The following is a 26317-nucleotide window of genomic DNA, read 5'->3' on the forward strand; positions in this document are numbered from 1 at the left end:
TTTTTTTCATTGTTTTCATATCACTTTCTGATATTGGGTTTTAACCCTTTCATGCATAGTGGTCAGTACAGTGGACAGTTACTCTACAGCTTTAATCTTGTATATTCATGGGTTTTGTTGTTTTAGTTCCATATCAACCAACACAGTGGACACTTACCGGTATGCATCATCTCATAAACTGCAATTCATACCATTACTGTAACTTTGCTGTTCTTGGTTGGTTCTTGAGTGGAAATCAATTGTTAATATTTATTTTTTGCATATTATTATAACTCCATGAAGTGAGTAATAACTAGTATTAGAATATGTTAAAATGTGAGACAACATCAGATTAGCTGCATTTAAACATGGTTTCATTTCACTGTTTTCATATCACTTCATGATATTGGGTTTTAAATACATGTTTCTTTGCTTCAAGAATAAAATTCATGGTGTAACTGAGTGGACATTTTTGTAGCCCCATGAAAAACAGGTTGATTTTAAAAATAAAAAAAAAAATTCAATCACATTGTTTTGTTTTGTTTTTTTTTTCATGCCTAAAGAGGAATAAAAACACTCAGGAAAAAAAAATCTTGATTAAGGTTCTCATAATTCATGCATGAAAGGGTTAAACACATGTTTCTTTACTTCAAAAATTAAATGCATGGATATTTTTGTAACTCCATAAAAAAATAAAATAAAATAAAATAAAAACTCGATCGTATTGTTTTTTTTTTTCATGCCTAAGGAGGAATAAAAACACTGAAGAAAAAAATCTTGACTAAGGTTCTTACAATTCATGCATGAAAGGGTTAAACACATGTTTCTTTACTTCAAAAATTAAATGCATGGATATTTTTGTAACTTCATAGGAAAAAGAGAAAAAAAAAAAAAAAAACTCAATCGCATTGTTTTTTTTGTTTTTTTTGTTTTTTCATGCCTAAGGAGGAATAAAAACACTGAAGAAAAAAATCTTGACTAAGGTTCTTACAATTCATGCGTGAAAGGGTTAACCCCACTGAAACTGCAGATAAAGGTGTTTCTGTTTGCGTGTACCTGCACAGATCCGCCTCAGTTCTGTCACTTGAGCGCGTCCCCGTCAGCTGTCCTCTGCTCCACCGCAGGTCCGTCCCCTCTGACGCACCCATTGGTCTGCGCAGCTGAGCGTCAGCGCAGGGGGCCGGACCCAAGCAGGAGGTTATTGTCAGGAATGTGTACTGTAGTAGCACTCCAAATAATTTACCGCACCGACCGTGTCACACACTCCTGCAGGGCATCACTCTCCAGGCTGGGGACGCGCTTCAACCGGATCCTGTTACTTAGTGCGCTCCTGGCTCTGTATAAACCAGAACATGCGCGTTTTTACTTGATCGGACCTAGAAAAGAAAAAGTTGTCTTTGTTTTTTTTGTCTTTTTTTGTTATTTTTGATTGATCAGCTTCAATGCCCGAATCAGCAACGATGAGCAAAAACGGGATGATAACAAAAATCCACACGAGGATAAGAACCGACCCCTTCACGGCCAATTACGAGTTAGTCGGTAAAGAACTGGGCAGGTGAGTTTGATTGTTGCATTCATTGACAAAACCCGTGCTGATCTCATTAGTGTTTTGACTCAATGGAATTTGCAATATCCCCTAAAGCTGTTAATCATATTAGATTTACTCTATGCACGTGCTGCGTATTGACTGAATATTGATCTACATTCCGTCCTGGGGATGGATAGAGACGCGCTTTGGCACCGATGACGCGCGGTGTTAATGCGCTTTTGTCCACTGGGGTTGTAACATACTGACTGTTTTTTTTTTGTTTTTGTTTTTTTACTTCCTGAGCTTTAATTAATTCAGAAGCAGGAGCCAGAAAGTCAGATTAGTTGTCTTTCCCAGCCTCTGTTCTCCATATCTTGGCTGCAGTTGCGCACACAGAGAAGAGCGCATGATATTCTGTGACTTTTCCAAATCGCTTGTCTCTCTCTTATCTCTCTCTCTCTCTCTCTCTCTCTCTCTCTCTCTCTCTCTCTCATGAATTAAATGCATTTTGTGGGTCAAACCAGACGCTCCGCATTCCAGTGGTAGATTTAACGGGGATTCCCTAATATGCCTGAGAATAAAGAGCCCCTTTAACTCAGCAGCTGTTTAATAACCATTTGTGCCAGTTTTGCATCTGTCTCCAAAACTTAATGTGTCACTACCCAGATAGCAAAATCATTATGGCTTAAATTTGGCCCAAAAACTGGCATGTCATTTGGCAAAGTCTGGGCAGATGGCCCAAAATAGGCAAGCCAAAATCAAACCAGAAGCACGTCAAAATTCATCCAAAACTAATTGCAGACTTCCAAAATATAGCCAGAATTGTCCCAGAAAAGCCCCCAAATCCCTATAATCCAGCCAAAAAGGAGCCAAAACATGCCATACCATCCCTATACTAGATCCTGCTCTTTGCCCAGTCTTTTGGTTAACCACACATATGCCATAACTCAGCCATATATTGCTGGTGCCTCCATATCTATTATAGATAACCTTAATCATACCACAGTTAAGCCTAAAGGTTTTCATAAAGAAAAGAAAGAAAGCCAAAAATGACATATGTATGCCATAATACTGCCAAAATATTTGCTATCTGGGTATAGCAGTTTTTCAGCCTTGGGGTTGGGACCCCACATAGGGTCGCCTGGAATTCAAATGGGGTCATCTGAAATTTCTAGTAATTGATAAAAATGAAAAACAAAACAAAAAACAAATATATGGTGATTTGACAGAGACAAGCCCAATCCATAACAGACATGACAAACTGTGAAGCTGAAACTGAAGCACTGTGGTTCTGTTTATCTGTCTAATGTTCATTGTGGTCAGTTTCAGATGCTGCAGCTCTGTCATAATTCATAGTTTGAGTTCTTGTTTGTTCAGTATTAATTGTCAGCCTTGTAAATCCAAGTTGGACTGACTGTACATATTCTGACCAAGGAAAATCAAATTCTCATTTTGTGCAGAAATCTACACCTGGTTTTTCTGCCCCTGTCCATAATAATATACATTATATAGACTAAATGTCATCTAAAATTAATGTCTTTTGCAACATAGTATAGCAAACTATTACATGATCAGAAACAAGTTAATTTTAGCAAAAAAATGTCTCTGTTTTGAATGTCTGGGGTCGTCAGTAATTTGTGATGTTAAAATGGGGTCACGAGTCAAAAAAGGTTGGGAACCACTGCACTATAGGATTGATCTTCTGTAGTGTGAGACTCAGAAAAGCCAAGTTTCCTTGTCAGAAACCAACAGTGGGACATCCTGGGACTGCAGCCAGAATCTATGGGGGCTTTGGCTGCAGCCTCTTAACACTGCTTTTCACACACTCGTATACTCCTTCCCTCCTCTTCCCACGACTTTGACCCCACAACATCCTGAGATCAATCCTCATAATCGCATTAGGCACAAGAATGTACGAATGCAGTGCTGCATACCAGAAGATCAGTCATATAGGCTGTACATTGGGGGGATGTTGACCATATTGGACCATACTGGGGCTTCCTGGTGTCGATATGGATCATCTATGCCAGTGATTGACCTAGTTGAAACAGTAGCGATAAAGGCTTGTGTGCTCTTTCACCTCATCGGCCTCATTTTCAGCACCATCCAGTCGTCAAACTTTGCATTATTCGCTGTGGTCGTCTGCAGGAGTGAGCACAGAGATGTGTTGTAGCCAACCAGAAAACAGGAAGAGGAACTCATGCATGTGTCAGTCTGTCTGTGATGCAAGTAAATGAGAGCTGTGAGGCCTGTCATTTCTCATTTTACTTCAGACATGAGTCAGTGCCCCGCTGAGAGAGACACAATCCAGACTCCACAGGAAACCAATTTCTCAATCAAATTATCACCATCTCCAGTCCTTGAGTGGAGTTTAAAGAAAGTTGTTGATTGATGACAGACTACTTTCAGACCAAATCTGCAGAGAATAACCCTGCAAATGAACTGTTTGATGTGCAGAATTGCCAGAGTGAAATTCAGAATGAGCATAATGTGTTTGTGGTTCAAGGTGAGGTGTTTTAGAAAGCCCTCATTACAGATGATCAGAGAATGGTTTAGATCAGGGATGTCAAACATGCGGCCCGGGGGCCAAAACTGGCCCACCAAAAGGTCCAATCCGGCCCACGGGATGAATTAGTGAAATGCAAAAATTACACCGAAGACATTAACAGTCAAGGATGTTAAAATAAAGGCCAGTTCGATCTAAAGTGGGTCAGACCAGTAAAATACTATCATAATAAACTATACATAATGAAAACCACAAATTTTTCTTTGTTTTTATGTAGAAAAACGTAAAATTACACAAAAATGTTTACATTTACAGACTAGTCTTTTACAAAAAATGTGAAAAACCTGAAATGTCTTAAGAGAATAAAGTGTAGTTGTACTAATATTCTGCCTGTTATTAAATGTTTTGTGTATTTGTAGATCCACTGTAAGTTGTAATGAACATATGAAAATGAGAAGCTGAGGCCAAATAATGGCATAAATTGTTAAAATTGCACTTAAAAAAAAAAAAAAAAAAAAATTTCATTTTGTTCATGGTTGTTCATGGTTTGTAAATGTAAGCATTTTGATTTTGTAATTTCACTCTAAAACACAGAAGTTAGACATGCAAATTTTGGAATTGATATTATTTATATATTATTATGTTTTTATTTTAATGACACGGCCCACATCAGCTCATATTGGGCTGTATGTGGCCCCTGAACTAACATGAGTTTGACACCACTGGTTTAGATTTTTCTCCTCTCACACAGCCAGTTATGTGTTTTGCTGCAAAAAAGACAGATTCTGATGCAAAATATCAACTCTAAACATACTATCCAAGTGGTTCTGTGCATCTGCCTTGCAGCATGACAGAGTGTGAACATAGCCGGCTGGTAGATGGTTGAGTTTAGTCACCTCTGACCTGTTGTCATCCTTTGAAAAGCCCTCCTGTTGCTGCTTTCCGTGGCCACCGGTCATTTCTTTTCACTCCATATGTAGTTCCCAGCCCACAACTGAGCTGCTCTGAACTTGGCTAATTAAACAAGAAAAGGCTCTGACGGGGTTTGCCTTTTCATTTCTGAACAAAGAGTCGTCACCATTCTGCAAGACTATGAATCGGCAAAAGAGAGGGCCCAGGCCTCACAGCGCTGGGGCGTTAGCCAAAACAGAACCAGCCTCTGGCCAAAACAGTTGCTGTTTTTGGTCCACGGCTCACAGGGTTTGGAGTAACACTGTGTGGGAAAATAACTGGCAACATGCTGACTGACTTGACCACCTCATTTAGATTCTGCCCAGTTCGGTCGTCTTTTCACATTCTGCATTCACTTCTCCTCAGCCTTCTGCGGCATTCATTCAGAGTTCATTATAACACTGAGATGTTAGTCGGACATTGACGTTGAGGTTTTACAGTACTCATTTAAACATGCACCTAAGGCTCCAACCTGACTGTAGCAGCAGCGACCCCCTGCCTTGGTCAGGTGGGTGGTCCTGGTCACAGGGTTACCGTGTTGGGCGACTGGTCAGCTTTTGTACAAATGTCAGTGAAGAAACAGCGTCTGGTCAAGGGCCTGGGCGGAGGCACTAACATAATTCCATTTGTCCTTGTTGCTGTCAGCGGTGAAGAAAGGGAAGTGGACAAGGCCTCATTATCAGCCTGGGGAGGGACGACTACTGATTGTGGTGGCCTGACACAGAAAGGCAATTCTGCACACATCGGACATCCTGCCCACACCCACTGCTGACCCTTAACACCTTCTATGAATCCATTGCATTTGCAGAAAAGTGAGAGGGGGAAATGAAGTTGTAAAGGGGGATGTCCTTTTTAATGTCATATTTTCCCCAGAGAGGGATAATGTCTGTATCAGCAAACAGGCTCTTGTATCTCTTTGTGTTTGCTTGACCTGTTCAGTAACATCAACTTTATCATGTCCCTGCCCACTATTCAGCAGCTCATGCCAAACTGTCAGCCTTATCTGCCTGCTGTCAGACCCTCCAGAAGGCAAAGGGAGGAGGGGGAAAATCTCTACCGAACGTATAATGACACAGCTGAACGTATCAAGTACAGTGAATTCAAATGATGCTACTTCACCTTCTTATCTCCAAAACGTTCTTAAAGCTCGCCTACAGTGTTGCTCTTGTGGCCCGTTGGCGGGCTTTTCCAAATGTCTTGCACTGTAATCTAGGTTTAAATGTCATGGGTAGGTCCAGTAATTTTAGCCTTTTTCTGAATGACCAAAATTAGATCCAGTGGTCCCAGTGGCTACTTGGACGCAGAACAGAACCATCTCTGACCAAATCTATTTGAAATCCCAGTAATGTGGTTTGTGATTATTCTGACTCCTCACTAATCACTCTGTCACTTTATCCCCTCTTTGTTTCCCAGGGGAAAGTTTGCAGTGGTGAAGAAGTGCATCGAGAAGTCAACAGGGAAGCAGTACGCTGCCAAGTTCCTGCGATTGCGACGGAAGGGCGCAGACTGCCGCACGGACATCTTGAACGAGATTGCCGTGCTCGAGTCAGCCAAGACAAACCCCTATGTGGTGGCACTGCATGAGGTCTATGAAACCAGCCACGACATCATCCTCGTGTTGGAATGGTAAGACGATGAACAGATTTAACAAAGTTTTCGGACACATTACATCTCATTTTAAATAACCAAGTCTGTCTGTTTAAGTCCCAAATTTGGGAATTTCCCATACTCCAACTTGCACTACCACTAATATGAGCTGAAAGTGATTGTGGTGATTAGATGGTGATCTAAGTGGCCTTTTAAACCTTCCTCACTTGTTGGTGTTTGGTTCGTGCCAGGAAAAACTGGAAGAAAACGATTAAGTTCTCAATCACGAGGGACATGAAAGCCCATTAATCATCGCTTACTAAAAACTTTCCATCATGCAAAAATTCTGAGGGATTTAAGGCCACCGAGCTGGGTTTTAGAGAATGCATCAGTTGTTTTCTGAGTAAATTGGTGAAAACCTTTCATCACGTCTTACATACACGTCATGCAACATCCTGTATTTTGCATGAAGAAGTGACGTTTTGGTCTTTTCACTTGAATCGTCAGCTCTTTATCTCTCTGGTCTTGCAGAAAACGGGTAACTTCCCAGCAACAGACCGGTGTGTTGAATAGGTACTGATGCATATCTCTCAAGTCTTTTCTCACATCAAAGTGTGTGAAATGCATGGCTTTGCATTATGAATTTCTGCCTTGAATGGAAATTCTCTCTGTCTCTGTGGTTAGTTGGTTGCCTCAGCATAGCCTCAACACCTCCATTTCTGGTTGCGCTATGTGACTGTCAGAAACTGTGTCACTTTAAATACCAGTGTAACAAACCACACCATGCTTACTGAGAAAACAGTCAGCTGCAAAATTACTCATTTTGACACTACTGTGAGAATGCTGAGCAGTGCTGAGTGGTGTATCACCCACCAACATGCAGATGACGGGTCTGGTAGCTGAGTTGAGATGCACGTGCAGTGACCCGGCAAGGTCATCTCGACTGTCTGCCTTTGGTCTGTTGTGGTCAGGTGTTAAATGACATGATGAATATCCATTAAGTGTCTGGACTACTCTAATGACAGCCTCTAATTAGGATTTGGAAAAGACACTCAGTATCTTAATCACCACTTTCGCCTCATTAAAGGGAGATAACGCCAGGCAATTATAGTAGAACCACGTTCCTCTGACCCTGTTCCTGAACTACTCCCCATCCAGGCAGGAAGCTCTCCCCTGCACAGTCGTTACTACTCATCCCCATTTCAGACATGGAATGTTTCTGCAGAACAAAGCCCTCTCTGTCGGGGGGGGTCTGTGTTTGACCTCTGACTGAAGTGTGAAAGGGGAAGTAGCACCACAGTTCACCCCTGCATGCCTGCAGAGAAAACATAGCAGGAGGTCAGGCGGCGCTGGTGTCTCCAGCTGCTGGCTGCCAAATGGATCTGCACAGGGGAGCCTTTAAGCATATAATCAAGTAGCCTGCACATGAACTGGATATAATATTTCAGCACCACAAGAGCCTGGTTTTTAACTGTCAGTTTATACTTTTGCCAGTTCTTCTCTATTATACTGTACATTTGTCCTAAAAGCTGCAGCCACACTCGCACTGAGACCCTTGGCTGGTGATGCACTGCATCTCCAAACTGTCTGACCTCAGCATGAGTTTCTAGAACAGCAAACCATTTTCCATTTCCTGTGGGTTTAAATGTAAGTAGCAAGCGAGGCTCCTAAAAGTAGCACACATACACACATACACACACACACACACATTTTTCTTGTAGCTTAGACCACATCCTTGGTAGTGTCAGAGAAACTGAAGCGAGAAGTTGAATTCTGATCATCTCTGAAAGTAACTCCAGCCTGCGTCAGAACCACGGAGACCCTCAGTGTAATGACTAGTTGTAAAAGTTTTGATGTTTTAATAAAACATCAATGTGCATCACTTTGAGACTAAACATTCCTGTTCTTTTTTTTTTTTTTTTTTTTTTTTAATGCAGTGTGCAGATAATCCCGTATAGCCCAATGACTCCTCTTCACTTTAGACCAAGGTTATTATCGTTAACGAAAACTAAAGAAATGACGAAAACTAGAATTGAGAAAACATTTTCGTTAACTGAAATAAATAAAAACTAGAATTAAAACAAAAAAATGATAACTGAAACTGTATTGTGTGCTTACAAAACTAACTAAAACGTATAAAAATTATGAATAAAATTCCCTTCGTTTTCATCTTTGTCAATGTCGGATTGATGCGAAAGCGATTTATTTCGCTCTAGCAGTTCCCAGTCCGTTACTTGTGGTCACTTGAGGTTTACAGTTGTCTTCTTGTCCCCACTCTACCTGGAAACATGGAGACTAAAGTTGGGAGAAAGCAGCAGAGTCCTGTCTGGGATTTATTTAAATACGATGGAGAAGAAAAGAAAAGATATTAAAAAACTAAAACTAAACTAAAACTAAGCATTTAGAAAAAAATGAAAACTAATAAAAAGTAGCAAATCTGCTCTAAAAGCACATTAAAACAAACTGAATTAGAGAAAAAGTAGTGCAAACTAAATAAAACTAAACTATAATGAAAAATCCAAAACTATGAGAACCTTGCTTTAGACTTGAACTTAATTGACTTTTTTTTTCTGTTTTGAACAGGTCAGTATGTAAATTCCCCTGAGTTCTAATGACCTCACGAGCTTTAATTAAACTACACTGGAATGCAGATTCTGTCCAGAAAATGCAGTCAACAGACAGGCAAGGTATTTAGGAAAGTGGTTTACGTGGTGGCGTTAAAGTGACATCAGTGAGCACCCTAGTTGGAGGTCAACCAAACTGGACTTTGACCAAACACCTTCTCCTCTAAAGCCCAAAGGGAGTTGACTTTACTTGAAGATAAACACATGCAGTATGCCCTCCTCTTCTCTGCTTAATATCCACTTCATTAGATTGCATGCTCTTGGCTCTTGGTTGCAAAACTCTGATTCGTCTCCATGATGTCGGCCGCAGTAGCAGTTAATACAGGGTGGGGAAGCAAAATTTACAATATTTTGAGGCAGGAATTGAAAGACAGTGTATGACCAATTAGTTTATTGAAAGTCATGAGAATTTATTTGCCACAAGAAAATTGACATAATAGAAAATGTTTTTATTCTATGTGTCCTCCTCCTTTCTCAATAACTGCCTTCACACGCTTCCTGAAACTTGCGCAACTGTTCCTCAAATATTGGGGTGACAACTTCTCCCATTCTTCTTTAATAGTATCTTCCAGACTTTCTCGTAATAGTTTTGCTCATAGTCATTCTCTTCTTTCCATTATAAACAGTCTTTATGGACACTCCAACTATTTTTGAAATCTCCTTTGGTGTGACGAGTGCATTCAGCAAATCACACACTCTTTGACGTTTGCTTTCCTGATTACTCATATGGGCAAAAGTTTCTGAAAAGGTATGGATAATAGTGTTAGGTATGATTATGACATCAATGTATGTTTGGTTTCAAAACAATTGACATAGTGCCTGCTGAGAAAAAACAACTAAATGTTCATTGTAAATTTTGCTTCCCCACCCTGTACTTAACATCCAGTCACTGTAGTAGTGAGTACATTAACCATCTTGGAGGAAGGGAAAGCGCACAGACATTATTTAGACTTCAGGAAAGTATCAGATTAATCTTAAGTGCTTGGCCAGAATGTGTGCAGTCTGTTAAATTTAAACAAGCTGGTTGTTATCAAGATTTTCAGTCCTCTAAGGCCTTCTGCTGACAGCTTAATGAGCGATCCGAACACTTCACCACTTCCAGCCTTTAACTGTTCAGACAGGTGTGATAAATGCTGATAGGCAACATTAATAAGACAGATTTAGGTAGCAGCGATGCAGTGAGAGACAAGTGCCTGTCAAAGTACTCTTAAATCACAGCAGATTAAGAGCAGAGTTTGTGTAAAATTCTTTAGGGGAGTATGTTTGATACAAGCAGGGTGGGAGGACGGTCAAATATTTGGTGCCGGGAGCAAAAAAAAAAAGATTATATGGACCGATGACGGATATCCTCAATACTCCCCCTAAAACATGGGTGATATTTTAACAGCTGAGGATAGTAAAGAGCACAGGGTTAAGAGGCTAACAGGGGATTGGGCTGTGCAGGTTATGTAACAGACATGCCCAGGGCCTGGTCCTGAAGTTTCCTCTGAAGATGAAAATCATGTATACCATCATAATCCCCCACACATGGTTCTGGTTTTTTGGGTGAACCGTCGGCTTCGGGCATTGATCTCACCGAGGGTGCATCCAATATAAATGCACCGTGTCTCCATTCTATTTAATAGTGTTACACAAGCTGCAACCAGGCTATTCCTTCCACGAAATTATAAGCGGTCACCGTTAAGTTTTTAGTTCATTTGTTTATTTCGAGCATTTACAGAATACATGCAAATTCAAAATTCCAAAAGGCAAGGCAAGTTTATTTGTATAGCACATTTCAGCAACAAGGCTTCACACAGGACATTGAAATACGACAGGGAAAAAGAAACACATTTAAAACATTATAAAAGAAAAATGTAAAAGGCGATTAAAAACAGCAAGTAAGAAAACAACACAAAAAATCCAAAAATATAAAAACACACTTATTTAAAGTTAGAGTTGCGGTGCAGAGTTTCGAAAGAGAATATAAAATTTAAAAAGTCAAAAGCCTTTTATTCAAAGGCAGCAGTGAACAGGTGAGTCTTTAACCTGGACTTAAAAGAACTCAGACTCTCAGCAGACCTGATATTTTCTGGTAGTTTGTTCCACATATACGGAGCATAGAAACTGAACGCTGATTCTCCATGTTTAGTTGTGACTTTGGGAACACAGAGCAGACCTGCACCAGACAACAAAAATCATTCATCTATACTCGAAAAGGAGCGGGAAGAAGAAAAACTTATTTAATCCCACCCCCATTCTCATCATCAAATAACTGAACACAATAACATTTTAAATACTCACTCCTGTTTTTTGACTTCAAGCCAGAACAATGAACAAAACAGGCCTATACGAATTAGAATGAACTCATTTGACAGCATTTACACTGTATAACCTAAATGTGTGAAAAAAAATAGAAACAAAGTACATTTCTGGTGGTGTTAGCACAGGTAACAGTTAACCGTCAACTTACATGATGATAATTACATACCAACCAAGGTTATTATCGTTAACGAAAACTAACGAAATGCTAGAATTGTAGAAACATTTTTCGTTAACTGAAATAAATAAAAACTATAATTAAAAGAAGAAAAAAAAAACGATTACTAACTGAAACTGTATTGTGTACTTTAAAAACTAACTAAAACATATAAAAATTATGGATAAAATTCCCTTCACTTTCGTTTTTGTCAATGTCAGATTGATATGAAATCGATTTATTTAACTTGAGTAATTTTAGCTGTTGGCACCATATGATATTTAACACTTGGTTTAGAGTTGTCTTCTGGTCCCCACTGTACCTAGAAACATGGAGACTAAAGCAGCAGAGTCCTGTCAGGGATATATTTGAATACGACGGCAAAGAAGAGAAAAGATATGAAAAAACTAAAATTAAACTGAAACTAAGCATTCAGAAAAAAAACAAAAACTAATAAAAACTAGCAAACCTGCTCTAAAAACAAATTAAAACTAAATGAATTAGAGAAAAAAAAGTCAAAACTAAATAAAACTAAACTATAATAAAAAAAAAAAAAATCCAAAACTATTATAACCTTGATACCAACAATGGTAAAAACAAAAAACTTCAATTCCCCAAGTGGTAAAGAACAGCAATAATTACATACCAACAATGGTAAGAAAAAAAAACAAAAAACTACAATAGCACTAATGGTAAAGGGCAGCACATCCCAGCAATGGTAAGAACAATATCAGATGATGATGGACAACACATACCAACTAGATGGAACATCAGTTTTAAGACCCTCCATCTTTATACTGGGACCAAACCATATGTTTATATAACAGTTTAAATCGGTGGATATTTGGCTATATTTTAGTTAAAGATCAATTCCTGTCTTGTATGTAGGCAGTAATGAGACAGTCATTATTGGCTGTTGCTTCCCCTGATTTGATTTATTGAGCTGAACCGTAAATAGATCAGGCTGTACAGTGCTTTATCTAAATTCGCTCTCTGCTGATAGGACCGCGCTTATCTACAGAGACAGATACCATACATGACATTGATTCTTGTGAAAATCACACGCATACTGTGTGGATGTGGCCGGACTTTGTTCTATGCAAGAGTACGCTAACGAGAACACACAGCATTACATAATTTTTCTTTTTTTTTTTTTTTTTTTTTTTTTTATTATTTCAAATTGTACATTTACACAAACAGAAAAAAGAAAACTTGGAGAAAACTTGCAAACATACAGCACTTCAGAGTCACACTGCTAGCCATCGAACATTTATGTAAATTTGGCAAGCCGAACGCATTCTGTACTGTACAGGAGACTGATTGACAATAGTCTACAGTCCCTTAGCCAATCAGGATGCAGAACACAATGTGCAGGTTCTCCCTTATCCAATCAGGACGCAGAACACAATGCGCGGGTTCTCCCTTAGCCAATCAGGACGCAGAACACAACGCGTGGGTTCTCCCTCATCCAATCAGGACGCAGAACACAATGTGCACGTTCTCCCTGAGCCAATCAGGATGCAGAACACAATGTGCGCGTTCTCCCTTAGCCAATCAGGATGCAGAACACAATGTGCGCGTTCTCCCTTAGCCAATCAGGACGCAGAACACAATGTGCGCGTTCTCCCTTAGCCAATCAGGACGCAGAACACAATGCGTGGGTTCTCCCTTATCCGATCAGGACACAGAACACAAGGCACATTCATACGCTGTAAAAAAAAAAAAAAAAAAAAAAATTGCACTAAAAAAAATCTGCGAAACAGCGAGGCCACCAAAGGTGAACTGCGTTATAGTGAGGGACAACTGTACTCAGGGCTGACCAAGAGTCAATACAGTGCAAACCAACAACACATTTGTCCATCAAAAGCAGGACACTCTTGTAGACAGTAGAGAAAAAAAGGATTCCACTGTCGATTTAAAAAAAAAAAAAAAAAATTGTTCACGAGCAGAAAACTTAATCTTTTCCAACTTTAAAAAGAAAAGGAAATCATGCACCCATTACATAATTTTAAAGGAAACAGGAATCACTTTCAGTACTGTTCATTAAAATTGTGCCAGTGGGATGGGCTGGAATTTGCTATTGTCAGTTTTTTTTGTGATCCAGACTGAGAGGAAGGGCGTACTTGTACCTCTTAAACCCCAATTTATTATGACTAGCTAAAATGAATAATCAAAAATGTACAAAAGCCAAGCTGGACTCCGCTGGGTGGCTTTCCATGTACAGCTATTTTCTTCTTATCCGTGTTATGTTTTCTCAGTTTTCCTTCCTGTGCTTTCCCTCCAGCGCTGCCGGTGGTGAAATCTTCAACCAGTGTGTCGCTGATAACGACGAGGCCTTCACAGAACAAGACGTGATCCGACTGGCCAAGCAGATCCTGAACGGCGTAGCCTTCCTGCATCGGAACAATGTAGTGCATCTGGATCTCAAAGTGAGTACGACAATATATAGGACAGTCCATTCCCCCCCGAGAAGCAAACTCTGGGAGATATTATTTCTGTTATGCAACCGCGACCCAAGTGTGTCATAACCCTTCCCATGAGGAATCAGTTTATAAAGGATCCTGCTGAACTATTATGTTTTCTTTAATAGGCCATGAGGTAATGAGGCAGATCTGAATGAGGACTCTCCTAGTTAATCATCTTACATATGAACCAAGTGTCTGGTTCCTCTTTGCACTTGTAATAGGATTATATCAAGGGCAAGTAACCTATAAGCAACATGTGTTCTGGATTCAGCTCAAATGCATCAAATCCTTAGTGAAAGTGTAAAATAGTTCAATGTAAATTTAGAAAAAACATAGACCCAATAACAGGTCATACATTAGAATTATGGTTTAAAACAGGGATGTCAAGCTCGTTTTGGTTCAGGGGCCATATTTAGCCCAATGTGATCTCAAGCGGGCCAGACCAGTAAAATAATGACTTAATAACCTATAAATAATGACAAATCCAAGTTTTTCTTTCACACCAAAGGAGATTTCAATAATAGTTGGAGTGTCCATAAAGACTGTTTATAATGGAAAGAAGAGAATGACTATGAGCAAAACTATTACGAGAAAGTCTGGAAGATACTATGAAAGAAGAACGGGAGAAGTTGTCACCCGAATATTTGAGGAACACTTGCACAAGTTTCAGGAAGCGTGTGAAGGCAGTTATTGAGAAAGAAGGAGGACACATAGAATAAAAACATTTTCTATTATGTCAATTTTCTTGTGGCAAATAAATTCTCATGACTTTCAATAAACTAACTGGTCATACACTGTCTTTCAATCCCTGCCTCAAAATATTGTAAATTTTGCTTCCCCACCCTGTATTGGGGTATGAGATTCCAATGTGCTGTGATGTTCTGTATTTGTGTAACTTGTCTGATGGAAATGTAGTAGGAAACGACATACACTTGGTTAAGATACTTTTGGTGGCTTGCAAAAAAGCTATTATAAGGAACTGGGGAAGGACAGAAGCACCAACACAGGACCAGTGGATTGAAATTATTGATGGAATCTATACAATGGAAAGGGTGACTCGTAGACTGCGACAACAGGAAGCACAAATAGACAAAAAGTGGAATAAATGGATGTTTACAGAGCTGGGAATGATGGAAAGAATGGATAGGGCTGTGTTGAGGAATGCGTGATGTGACCAAGCAATGTTGGTTTGTTAATTTTTTGTTGTTTTGTCAAAAATGAGTGAATTTCAAGAAAAAGTTAAGTGACAAAAAAAAAGTTAAATGTAGTGTTTTCCATCTCGTGGTTTGATAGAATGCCGTGACCCAGACCTGATAGCTGGACTGTCTGTTCTCGTGTTTATCTTTCCAGCAAAGTCTTGGCAGCTGGCCAGTCTGAAGCAGAATTAAAGCACAGTCTTATGCAAACTGGCGCTGGCACACACACACTATGAGCCATATAAGTAGTTGGCAGTGGTATCCTACCTGTTTTCTTATCTGATGGGCTTAGTGGGTGATCTGAACTGGCTGACAGAATGAGAACTCAAATCCTCTCACTGCCTTTTTACCTTTGACTCATTCACACCAGCTTGTAATTAATGACCCCAGACGTCATATGCCTCGCTCTTGAATTATCACCAGTTCTTATGTAATGTACCTTTTTCCTCTAATCCAAGGGTCTCAAACATGCGGCCCGGGGGCCAAATGCGGCCCGCCAAAGGTTCCAATGTGGCTCGTGGGATGAATTTTCAAAGTGCAAAAATTCCACTGTCAAGTTCTGATTCCACATACAGACCAATATGATCTACAGTAAAATAATAACAGCATAAAAACCTACAAAAAATAATGACTCCTTATTTCCTTCTTGGTTTGATGTGAAAAAAATATTACATTATGTCTATAAATAATGACAACTTCAAATTTTTGTCTTTGTTTTAGTGCAAAAAATAGCATTAAATTATGAAAATATTTACATTTACAAGCTATCCTGTAACAATAAAATGTGAATAACCTGAACAAATATGAACAACCTGAAATGTTTAAAGAAAATTAAGCACAATTTTAACAATTTTTTTGCCTGTTACTAAGTATTTAGTGTCTTTGTAGTTCAGTTCCATAATGCACATGTAGAAATGATAAGTTGAGGCCAAGGTTATTATCGTTAACGAAAACTAGAATTGTAAAAAGATTTTCGTTAATTGAAATAAATAAAAACTATAATTAAAAGAAAAAAACGATAACTAACTGTGTGAAACTGTGTTGTGTGCTTACAAAACTAACTAAAACGTATAAAAATTATGGATAAAATTCCCTTAGTTTTCGTATTTGTCAATGTCGGATTGATATAAAATCAATTTATTTCCCTCAAGCAATTGTAGCTGCTGGCACCATATGATATTTAACAGTTCGTCTCTTCTTGTCAGTTGTCGTTTAGTCGTCTTCTCCTCCCCACTCTACCTGGAAACATGGAAACTAAAGTTGGAAGAAAACAGCAGTCCTGTCTGGGATTTATTTGAATATGACGGCAAAAAAGATAAAAGATATTAAAAAAAACTAAAACGAAACATTTAGGAAATAACAAAAACTAATATAAACTACCAAACCTGCTCTAAAAACGCATTAAAACTAACTGAATTAGAGAAAAAAAGTCAAACCTAAATAAAACTAAACTATAATGAAAAATCCAAAACTATTATAACCTTGGTTGAGGCATAATATTGTTAAAATTACACTTATTTTTCTTCAGAAATTTCAGTTTTTTCGGGTTATTCACATCTTTTTTATTTGGACAGTTTATAAAAGTGAGTATTTTTATAATTTAATAGGGTTTTTTGCACTAAAACAATGACAAAAAACTGGAGTTGTCATTATTTATAGGTTATTCTGTTATTATTTTACTGGTCTGGCCTACTGGAGATCAAAGGGGGCTGAGTGTGGCCCCTGACAGAACATGAGTTTGAGAACCCTGCTCTAATGTGTTTGTGTCCTCACCAGCCCCAGAACATCCTGCTGACCTGTGCCAGGCCTCTGGGGGACATTCGCATCGTGGACTTTGGCTTGTCCAGACGCATGGACAACATCACAGAAGTTCGGGAGATCTTGGGCACCCCTGAGTATGTCGGTGAGTCCTGGCTTCAGTGTGTAAAAAAAAAAAAAAAAAAAAAAAACAGAATTACCTGTGTCTTCTCAAATCAAGTGTGGTGTATGGTGACTGATTAGGGCCATGTGTTTCTGTTGCAGCACCAGAGATCCTGAATTATGAACCCATTAGTACGGCTACAGACATGTGGTAAGACTGCTGCTTCATTCCAGAGCTCACTTCTTCTGAGATTTACTTCAGAAAATTAACACATATTCAAAAGTGGCAAAATGTAGTAAAAGTACTTTATTTCTCAACTATTTGAGGTACTTTATTGAATATTGTACTTTTTCCTCCACTACATTTTCTATCCTCTTTGTGTCCAGTGAGAAACACGTCTCTCCGAATATGTCATATCTGAAGTGCTCATTTACCGGTTAAGAAAATTCTCCTCCTCCTTAACACTTAAAGGCCTAAATCTATTCTTATGGCAACTTCTAAATGTTAATTTTTCCTGTATTTAACCTTTCCTAAGTGATTTATCACCATTTATCATAATATTAACCTCTGCATTTTGCAGTAGAAGTCAAGTATTCTCCTTTTGTTTGTTCACAAATTTTAAGTAGATGTTCGTTAAAGCTCAGCGTAAATTCAGACACTATTATATTAAAAGTTTTATATAAATAAAATGTATATATTCAAATATTTTCCCATATTTCATCTTTTAAATAAGATCATATACGTATGAAAAAATATAATAATATATATATTTTTTTCTTTTTTTATTCTATAGTGATGCCTGTATTTAGAGTGGCCTCTGTGATTTTAATATGATTGTTCAACTTTTTTTTTGGGGGGGGGGGGGGGGCTTCTAACCTTATACACAATATACTTAGTGCTGTGAAGCTGAAAACAGGGCTGTTATACACACGTATATACATATATATAGATATATATATATCCTCCTGAGACCCAGCAATACATTATTGTCCTCTGTAGGGGACAAAAGTTTGACAGTTTTACTTAAAAAATGCCGTCCATTGCAAAGGACATTCCATTAATAAATAAATAAATAAATAAAGTAAAAAATGTATCTGAAAAAACTGTTGCATTATGCAGTTTCCAATCAAGACAGTTGTTTAACCCTTTCATGCATGATATCCATATTTGTGGACACATAGTTTAAGCTCACTTTTCAAAGAGTTATAAGGCAATATTCTCCAAACCACATGGGGGCAGTCCCTATACAATACAAGAAAGAAGTATCATGTTAGTTTTAGAATTTGGACTGCGTTGTGATCTCATAAAGTTAACCTCCTAAGACCCAGGTATGGGTTTTCTTTCCATGTTTGTGGACAAGAGTTTCACAGCTTTATAAAGAAAAAACAAAAAACAAAACAACTGTCTATTGCAAGGGACATTCCATAAAAAATGTTTAAAAAAATGTATCTAAAAAATGTTGCATCATGATGTTTCCAAAATGGGCAATTATTTAAAGAAAAAAAGCCAAGATCTGTACTTTCCTGGGTCTCAGGAAGCTAAATATCTTCTGAATAAAACCATATTTTAAAAGAAAATTCCAAATGCATTTCAACTTTAGCCTAATTTTGAGTAATAAAATCAATCTAAAAAAAATCTAGATACTTTTTTTTTTCATAATTTATGCATGAAAGGGTTAATGTAAAACAGCTAAAATTTTCACTTTCCTGGGTCTCAAGAGGGTATAATAATCCTATAAAGTATGACGCATTGTTGAGGATAAAACTGCACATCAGTACACAAAGCAGTGAAAATTAGCACACTGTTAAATATCGACATCAGTCAAATGCAACATGCGCATTAATGAGGCAGTCAAATGAATCTGAAACGTTATTTATAATTATGAATTCCATCTTTCACATAGTGTGGTTTGAGTTGCAGATCTGACTACGACATATATTATTACCTTGCAAAAGACAGATGACCAAATAAATCACCTTTTTTTTTTTCTTTTTAAAGAGTGAATACTGGTTAATAAACAAGTGCAGAAGTGCTAGGTGCATATTGCTACACTGCAGAAAAAACAGTTCTGTCATTGTCAAAGATGACGCATTGCTGAATAATTTCCTTCTCTTTCTGCAGGAGTATCGGGGTCCTGATCTATTTCATGCTGACTGGAGACTCTCCTTTCCTGGGCGACAATAAGCAGGTGACATTCCTGAATATCTCCCAGGTCAACATCGACTACTCAGAAGACACTTTTGAGGGGATTTCTTCGCTGGCAATTGACTTCATCAAGTCTGTGTTGGTTAAAGACCCAAGGTGAGACAACCCACAGAGAGTACGTTTTCATGTTTAACCCATAAAGACCCAAACTGTCACTAGTGACCAAAACCATCTACTGAAATAGACCGTTTAACCGTATTTTCAGGGGAAAAACGCCTAACAAGACATACCCAAAGTTCATATGGATGTTCTTGGTGTCTATGGACATTTAGAGACCTCACAGAATCTATTCCCATTGTCTAAAATATTGTATCTATGACTATGCCTGAGTAAACTGTAACAAACTAAAAGAGAAATTAAATTTTTTTATCCTCGCCTGTTTTTTTTTCCGGCTGGATTGACGCTGATATGCATAAATTAATTGTTCATGGAGATTTTTAATAGCGTATATTTCACCCCACAAAGATTAAAAATCATGTTTCAACATTAAAATTTGCACTAAAATACACTTTTGATGTACTTTTATTAACATTAGGGTCTAAACTTTGAGCAAAAGTTGGAAAAAAAACATTCATTGTCCTGATTTATTAGATTTTTATAGTAGATGAATATTAATATAATTTTTTCGGCCTGCAGGCAGGCTGATGGGGCTACCTGTTCATCCACTAATCCTTTCGATACATGTAAATAACTGGTGTAAAATACAGTTATTCATCTTTTCATGGTCATCAGATATAACCCATTTGGATGTTTAAAGGCTCTGTAGTTACCATGGAAACACAGTCATCTTCTATAACAGTAAAATCCATGGAGTTGGATCAATGACAGTGGACGGACACACTGGGTTTATGTTCAGTTCATGAGAGATTGGACTGAAAAAGTCACTTTTTCTTCAATTTTCTCTGTTTTTGACATAATAACCCTCAACTTTGATCTGAGTTTCAGTGAACATCTACATCACAGGTGTCAAACATGCGGCCCGGGGGCCAAAACCGGCCCGCAAAAGGTTCCAATCCGGCCCATGGGATGAATTTGCAAATAAAATAATGGCATAATAACCTAATATATAATGACTCCAAATATTCTTTTTGTTTTAATTTGAAAAAATAATATTATACCTATAAATAATGACTTTTTTTTTTTTTTAATTTGTTGTAGTACAATAAATAATATTAAATAAATTAAGAAAATGTTTACATTTAAAAACTATCTGATGGTGAAATGTGAATAACCTGAACAAATATGAACAACCTGAATTGTCTAAAGAAAATTAAGTGCAATTTTAACAATATTTTGCCTGTTATTTAACGTTTTGTGCCTTTGTAGATCTGATCTGTAACACATGCATAAATGAGAACTTGAGGCAGACTATTGTGAAAATTGCACGTATTGTCTTTAGAAATTTCAGTGTTTTTCAGGGTATTCATGTATTTTTTTTGTTCAGATACTTTGGAAATATAAAAATATTTTCATTCAATGTGTTTTTTTGCACTAAAACAAAAAGAAAAGTGTGGAGTTGTTATTATTTAGGGCTGTTATGCTATTATTTTACTGGTCCGGCCCACTTCAGATCATTTTAGGCTGGATGTGGCCCCTGAACTAAAATGAGTTTGACACCCCTGATGTAGATGATCGGTGTATAAATATAGGAAAATACATGATTTACACTGAAAAAATGCTAAATTAAGATGATAACACTGGGTTACAAAAAAATGTTTTTTGCAAGTTGTGTAGGTTTTTTCAACTGAATTAGGACCATTTTGCACCGCTAAATCCAAAAATGACATCTGTTTTTCTCAATCAGGTCAGGTTTTTTTGCTAATTGGATTTTGAAAAATTTGATCTTCTCGCAAAATTGATTACACTTTTGTGACTTTATCAGTTGATTTTTTTATATAGTTCTCACCCAAAATAGGTTTTAAGAGAAAAAAAATCATTTTCTAACAGGATTCCTGTTAGGTACAATGGTGTATTCACCGCAGATGTAGCAAAATATGTCAGGCTTATTTTTGTAAGATCTTGTAGTCGAAGCCATTTCATTCACCTGTAATATTAAAAAAAAACATTAATCATAAATTGGCAAAAGTAAAATCTTCAGAACTCGTTTATTGCAAGAAATATGAAAGAATTTTGTATCATATGTGAACATGCCCATCAATGTAAGCAAAAATGTTAAAAAGCCAATATGTAGCATAGTTCAGAAAGTTGACCTGATTGAGCAAAATTAATGTGATTTTTGGATTCAGCACACCAAAATGATCCTAAATCAGCTCAAAAAACTTAAACAATAAATTTGTTGTTGACCAGTGTTATTTAACAGTATGGTGATAAATCACATAAGAAAGGTTATATAGATAGAAAAATAATTAGAGAACTGACACAACAGTGGCTCTGGGTCTTTATGGGTTAATAGATTATGAGTCAAAGTGAAACAGCTCTATCAGTCGTATTTGTGTAATTTAATTGACACAAAAAGGATGTGAGTCAGGTTTACATCGGCACGGAAGCACATCCTCCTGCATCTGAATGAGTGTGTAGTAACAGGATTTGCGTCACGTAGGTTTCAAGTCACCAACTATGTGCAAATTGGGGTTTTTATTTCCAGGTAATTAAAGATAAGAGGGGTTTTTTTTGTTTTTTTTTGCATGACACTAAAACCTAAATTTCAACACTGCATCAAAATGTCACCATTGCTAAAAAAAGAAAATCTGACCCAAAATGACTCTCAAAGGATTCTAATCATATTTCTAATAACTATAACCTAATTTGGACTTAATTAAGGCCTCAGCTCCAGCGCCCAGGCTTTAATTTGTCACTGCAGTTTGTTGATATGAAGTAACAGTAGCGTCTGTCTCACATCCAGAGTCATCATCTGTAGTCGGTATCGTTTAATTGCTGCAGATTAGTGGTGGCGTTGGAAAATGTGCGAGATTCCTGAGTGTCTGAGTAATGGGTGTGAGACAGAGGGGAAAAAAGCACGAGTGCAGAAAGTGCTTTTTTTTTTTTTTTTTTTTTTTTTTTTTGTGGTTTTCCAAACCAAATGTAGAAAAGGAATATGGGCTGAAATCTGTGAGAGAATGTATCGAGTGGATCGGAAGATGTAGGCCAGGGGTGTCAAACTTATTTTAGTTCAGGGGCCACATCCAGCCTAATATGATCTAAAGTGGGCCGGACCCGAAAAATAATAGAAACAATAGGATAAGAACTTCTGAGTGAAAAAAGTAAATTCCATAAAATAAAAAATACACTTAAATATGCTCAAAAATCCTACAATACACGCAAAAATACACTTAATTCTGCTCAAAAATCCTACAATACACGCAAAAATACACTTAAATATGCTTAAATACCCCACAATACATGCAAAAATGCACTCAAATATGCTTAAATATCCTACAAAACACGCAAAAATACACTTAATTATGCTTAAATATCCTACAATGCACGCAAAAATACACTTAATTATGCTTAAACATTCTACAATGCATGCAAAAATACACTTAATTATGCTTAAAATCCTACAATACCCGCAAAAATACACTTAATTAGGCTTAAATATCCTACAATACATGCAAAAATACAGTTAAATATGCTCAAATATCCTAAAATACACGCAAAAATACATTTAATTATGCTTAAATATAATACAATATACACAAAAATACACTTAAATATGCTTAAATATCCTACAATACACACAAAAATACACTTATATATGCTTAAATATCCTACAATACATGCAAAAATACACTTAAATATGCTAAATATAATACAATACACGCAAAAATACACTTAATTATGCTCAAAAATCCTACAATACATGCAAAAATACACTTAAATATGCTTAAATATAATACAATACACACAAAAATACACTTAAATATGCTTAAATATCCTACAATACATGCAAAAATACACTTAAATATGCTTAAATATCCAATACACACAAAAATACACTCAAATATGCTTAAATATCCTACAATACACGCAAAAATACACTTAATTATGCTCAAAAATCCTACAATACACGCAAAAATACACTTAAACTTAGTAATTACACTGTTTACATCCATGAATTGTACTTAAACATAACATGAACAAATATGAACAACCTGAAAATTCTTTAGTATAATAAGTGCAATGTTAACAATATTACGCCTTAGTTGATCATTTATACACGTGAATCACAACTTAGAGATCACAGTGGATCTACAAATGCACCAAACATTAAATAACAGGGAGAATATTATTAAAATTCCACATACTTCTCTTAAGACATTTCAGATATTCACATTTTTTTGTAAAAGACTAGTCTGTAAATGTGAACATTTTTGTGTACTTTTACATTTTTTACACTAAAACAGAGACAAATTTGCAGTTTTCATTATTTCTAGTTTATTATGATAGTATTTTACTGTTCTGATCCACTTTAGAATTAACTGACCTAAAATTATTTGAACATCCTTAATTGTTAACCCTTTCATGCATACTGGTCACTACAGTGGACAGTTCTTCTCCAGCTCTTCTCTTACATATTCATGGGTTTTGTTGTTTTTAGTTCCATATCAGTCGACACAGTGGACACTTATGCATCATCCCATAATACATTGTAATTCATACCATTACTGTAATGTGTTAAATCAATTGCTAATTGTTATTAGACCGTAATCAACAGTTTTCTTGAACAATTTTTTTTTTTTTTTTTTTTTTTTTTGCATATTGTCTGCATGAAGTTAGTAATAACTAGTATTAGAGTATGTTAAAATGTGAGAAAACATCAGATTAGCTGCATGAAAAATGTTTTTATTTCATAGTTTTGACGCAGTTTATCACTTTCTGATGATGGCTTTTAAATACGTGTTTTTTTGCTTCAAAAATTGGTGTCCAGCTGAGTGGACATTTTTGTAACTCCATGAAAAATAGGTTCATAAAAAAAATTTCAATGGCATTGTGTTTTTTCATGCCTAAAAAGGAATAAAAACACTCAGGAAAAAAACTCAACTAAGGTTCTCATCATTCATGCATGAAAGAGTTAATAGTTTCAGTGTAATTTTTTTATTTCACAAATTCATCCCACAGGCCAGATTGGGACCTTTTGGGGGGCCACATTTGGCCCCCGAACTGCATGTTTGACACCCCTGATCTAGTCAGTCCATGGGTTATGTAAACTCTTTGGGAATTTCCACTCATCTGCTGTGTTATTTTTGTTTGTGTGTGCAGGATGAGAGCCACGGCAGAGGAATGCCTCAACCACCCTTGGCTGAACCCACACCCACACCCCCACCCCCACTCCCACCCGCACCTCCACTCCAGGTCGGACTCCTCTTTAGACGAGCAGGAGACCAGCCAGTCGGAGTCGGAACCCGAGAGCCCGGCTCCGTCTCCCGAGCTGGACCTGATGGGGTCGTACCGTACGTATCCGAACCAGGGCGAGCTGAAAACGGGCCGGGATGCCTTTTCCTTCGGCGAGTCTCCTTTTCCCACGCGACCCGAGATTCAGCAGGAGTTGATCTGCTGAACGACGACGTCTCACCGGAGCAGACACTGAAAAAAGCCTGTGAGATGGCAGCTTCCACGCTATATTGACGCCGCCGGCTGCTTCTACTGCTGTGGCGGCTTTGAGCTGGGCTGTACGCACTGTAGTTCCATGCCTCTGCGTGTGTTTGAGTAAATACATGCCACTCTGTGCTGATTTATGATTTGCACGGGAGGAAGAGGAGGATGAAGATGAAGAGACAGCGCTCAACCGCAAAGGATTTAGTGTCAGGACTGCGAACGCTGCCTTTAAAAAGTGACAGAAGCGAAGTGACTGTACGCACACTGGGTTCTCTCCTCACCCCATTAGTCTCTGGGTTTTTTGAGGAGACGCAGCCTCCTGCTTCCTTTTGGGAAATGACTTCATTTACTGTGCGCTCTCATCAAAACAAGTCCTGCTTCATGAGTTTTTCGTTGAAGGATTAATTTTGACAGATGGTTGTGCTTAACTACGACAGAGTTTTAGGACCACATAAGAAAAAAAAAACGCTTGTCACTATGAGAATAAAGTCGTTATTTAATGAGAATAAAGTCATTTAATGAGAATAAAGTCGTAGTTTTAAAAAACTCATTATTTAATAAGAATAAAGTCATTATTTAACAAGAATTAAGTTGTTAATTTACGAGAATAAAGTCGTTATATATTTCGAGTATAAAGTCATAATCTAATGAGAAGTTGTACCTAGTCATCGATGTAGAACTGTGAACATTTACTGCAGTTCTCCTTTCATTTAGGGGTTAGACACAAAGGCCAAATACTGAGTCTATCCTCTCATCAACACATTAGTCTATATCAGGGGTGTCAAACTCATGTTAGTTCAGGGCCCACATACAGCCCAATATGACCTGCAGTGGGCCGGATCATTAAAATAATAACATAAAACATAAATAATATCAATTCCAAAATCTGTATGTCTAATTTCTATGTTTTAGAGTGAAAAACGTAAGATTATATTATCAAAATGTTTACATCCTTTAAAAAAATGTGGAGAGACATGAACAACCAATGACCAAAATGAAATTTATTAAGAAAAAAAAAGTGCAATTTTAACAATTTATGCCATTATTTGGCCTCAGCTTCTCATTTTTACATGTTCATTACAACATACAGATCACAGTGGATCTACAAATACACAAAACATTTAGTAACAGACAGAATATTGGTACAGTTACTCTTAATTCTCTTAAGACATTTCAGGTTGTTCATATTTGTTCAGGTTTTACACAGTTTTTGTAAAAGGCTATTGTGTAAATGTTAACCTTTTTGTATAATTTTTTTTTTTTTTACGCTAAAACAAAGAGAAAAATTTGTGGTTTTCAGTATTTATAGTTTATTATGATAGTATTTTACTGGTCTGACCCACTTTAGATGGAACTGACCTAAAATTATTTTAACATCCTTGATTGTTAATATCTTCAGTG

General features: G+C 37.3%; 1 protein-coding gene across 1 annotated transcript; it reads left to right on the top strand.

Moving 5' to 3' along the window:
• The first annotated feature begins 1210 nt into the window (after nt 1-1210).
• On the top strand, nt 1211-25435 carry stk17al (serine/threonine kinase 17a like). The gene is made up of 7 exons (XM_030141947.1): nt 1211-1534; nt 6378-6590; nt 13918-14062; nt 17071-17197; nt 17317-17365; nt 19277-19456; nt 24581-25435. The coding sequence occupies exons 1-7, from the start codon at nt 1422-1424 to the stop codon at nt 24876-24878; spliced, it is 1125 nt and encodes a 374-aa protein (XP_029997807.1). The 5' UTR covers nt 1211-1421; the 3' UTR covers nt 24879-25435.
• Nucleotides 25436-26317: the final 882 nt, after the last annotated feature.

This window comes from Sphaeramia orbicularis, chromosome 8, assembly GCF_902148855.1.
Source record: "Sphaeramia orbicularis chromosome 8, fSphaOr1.1, whole genome shotgun sequence".
NCBI lineage: Eukaryota > Metazoa > Chordata > Actinopteri > Kurtiformes > Apogonidae > Sphaeramia > Sphaeramia orbicularis.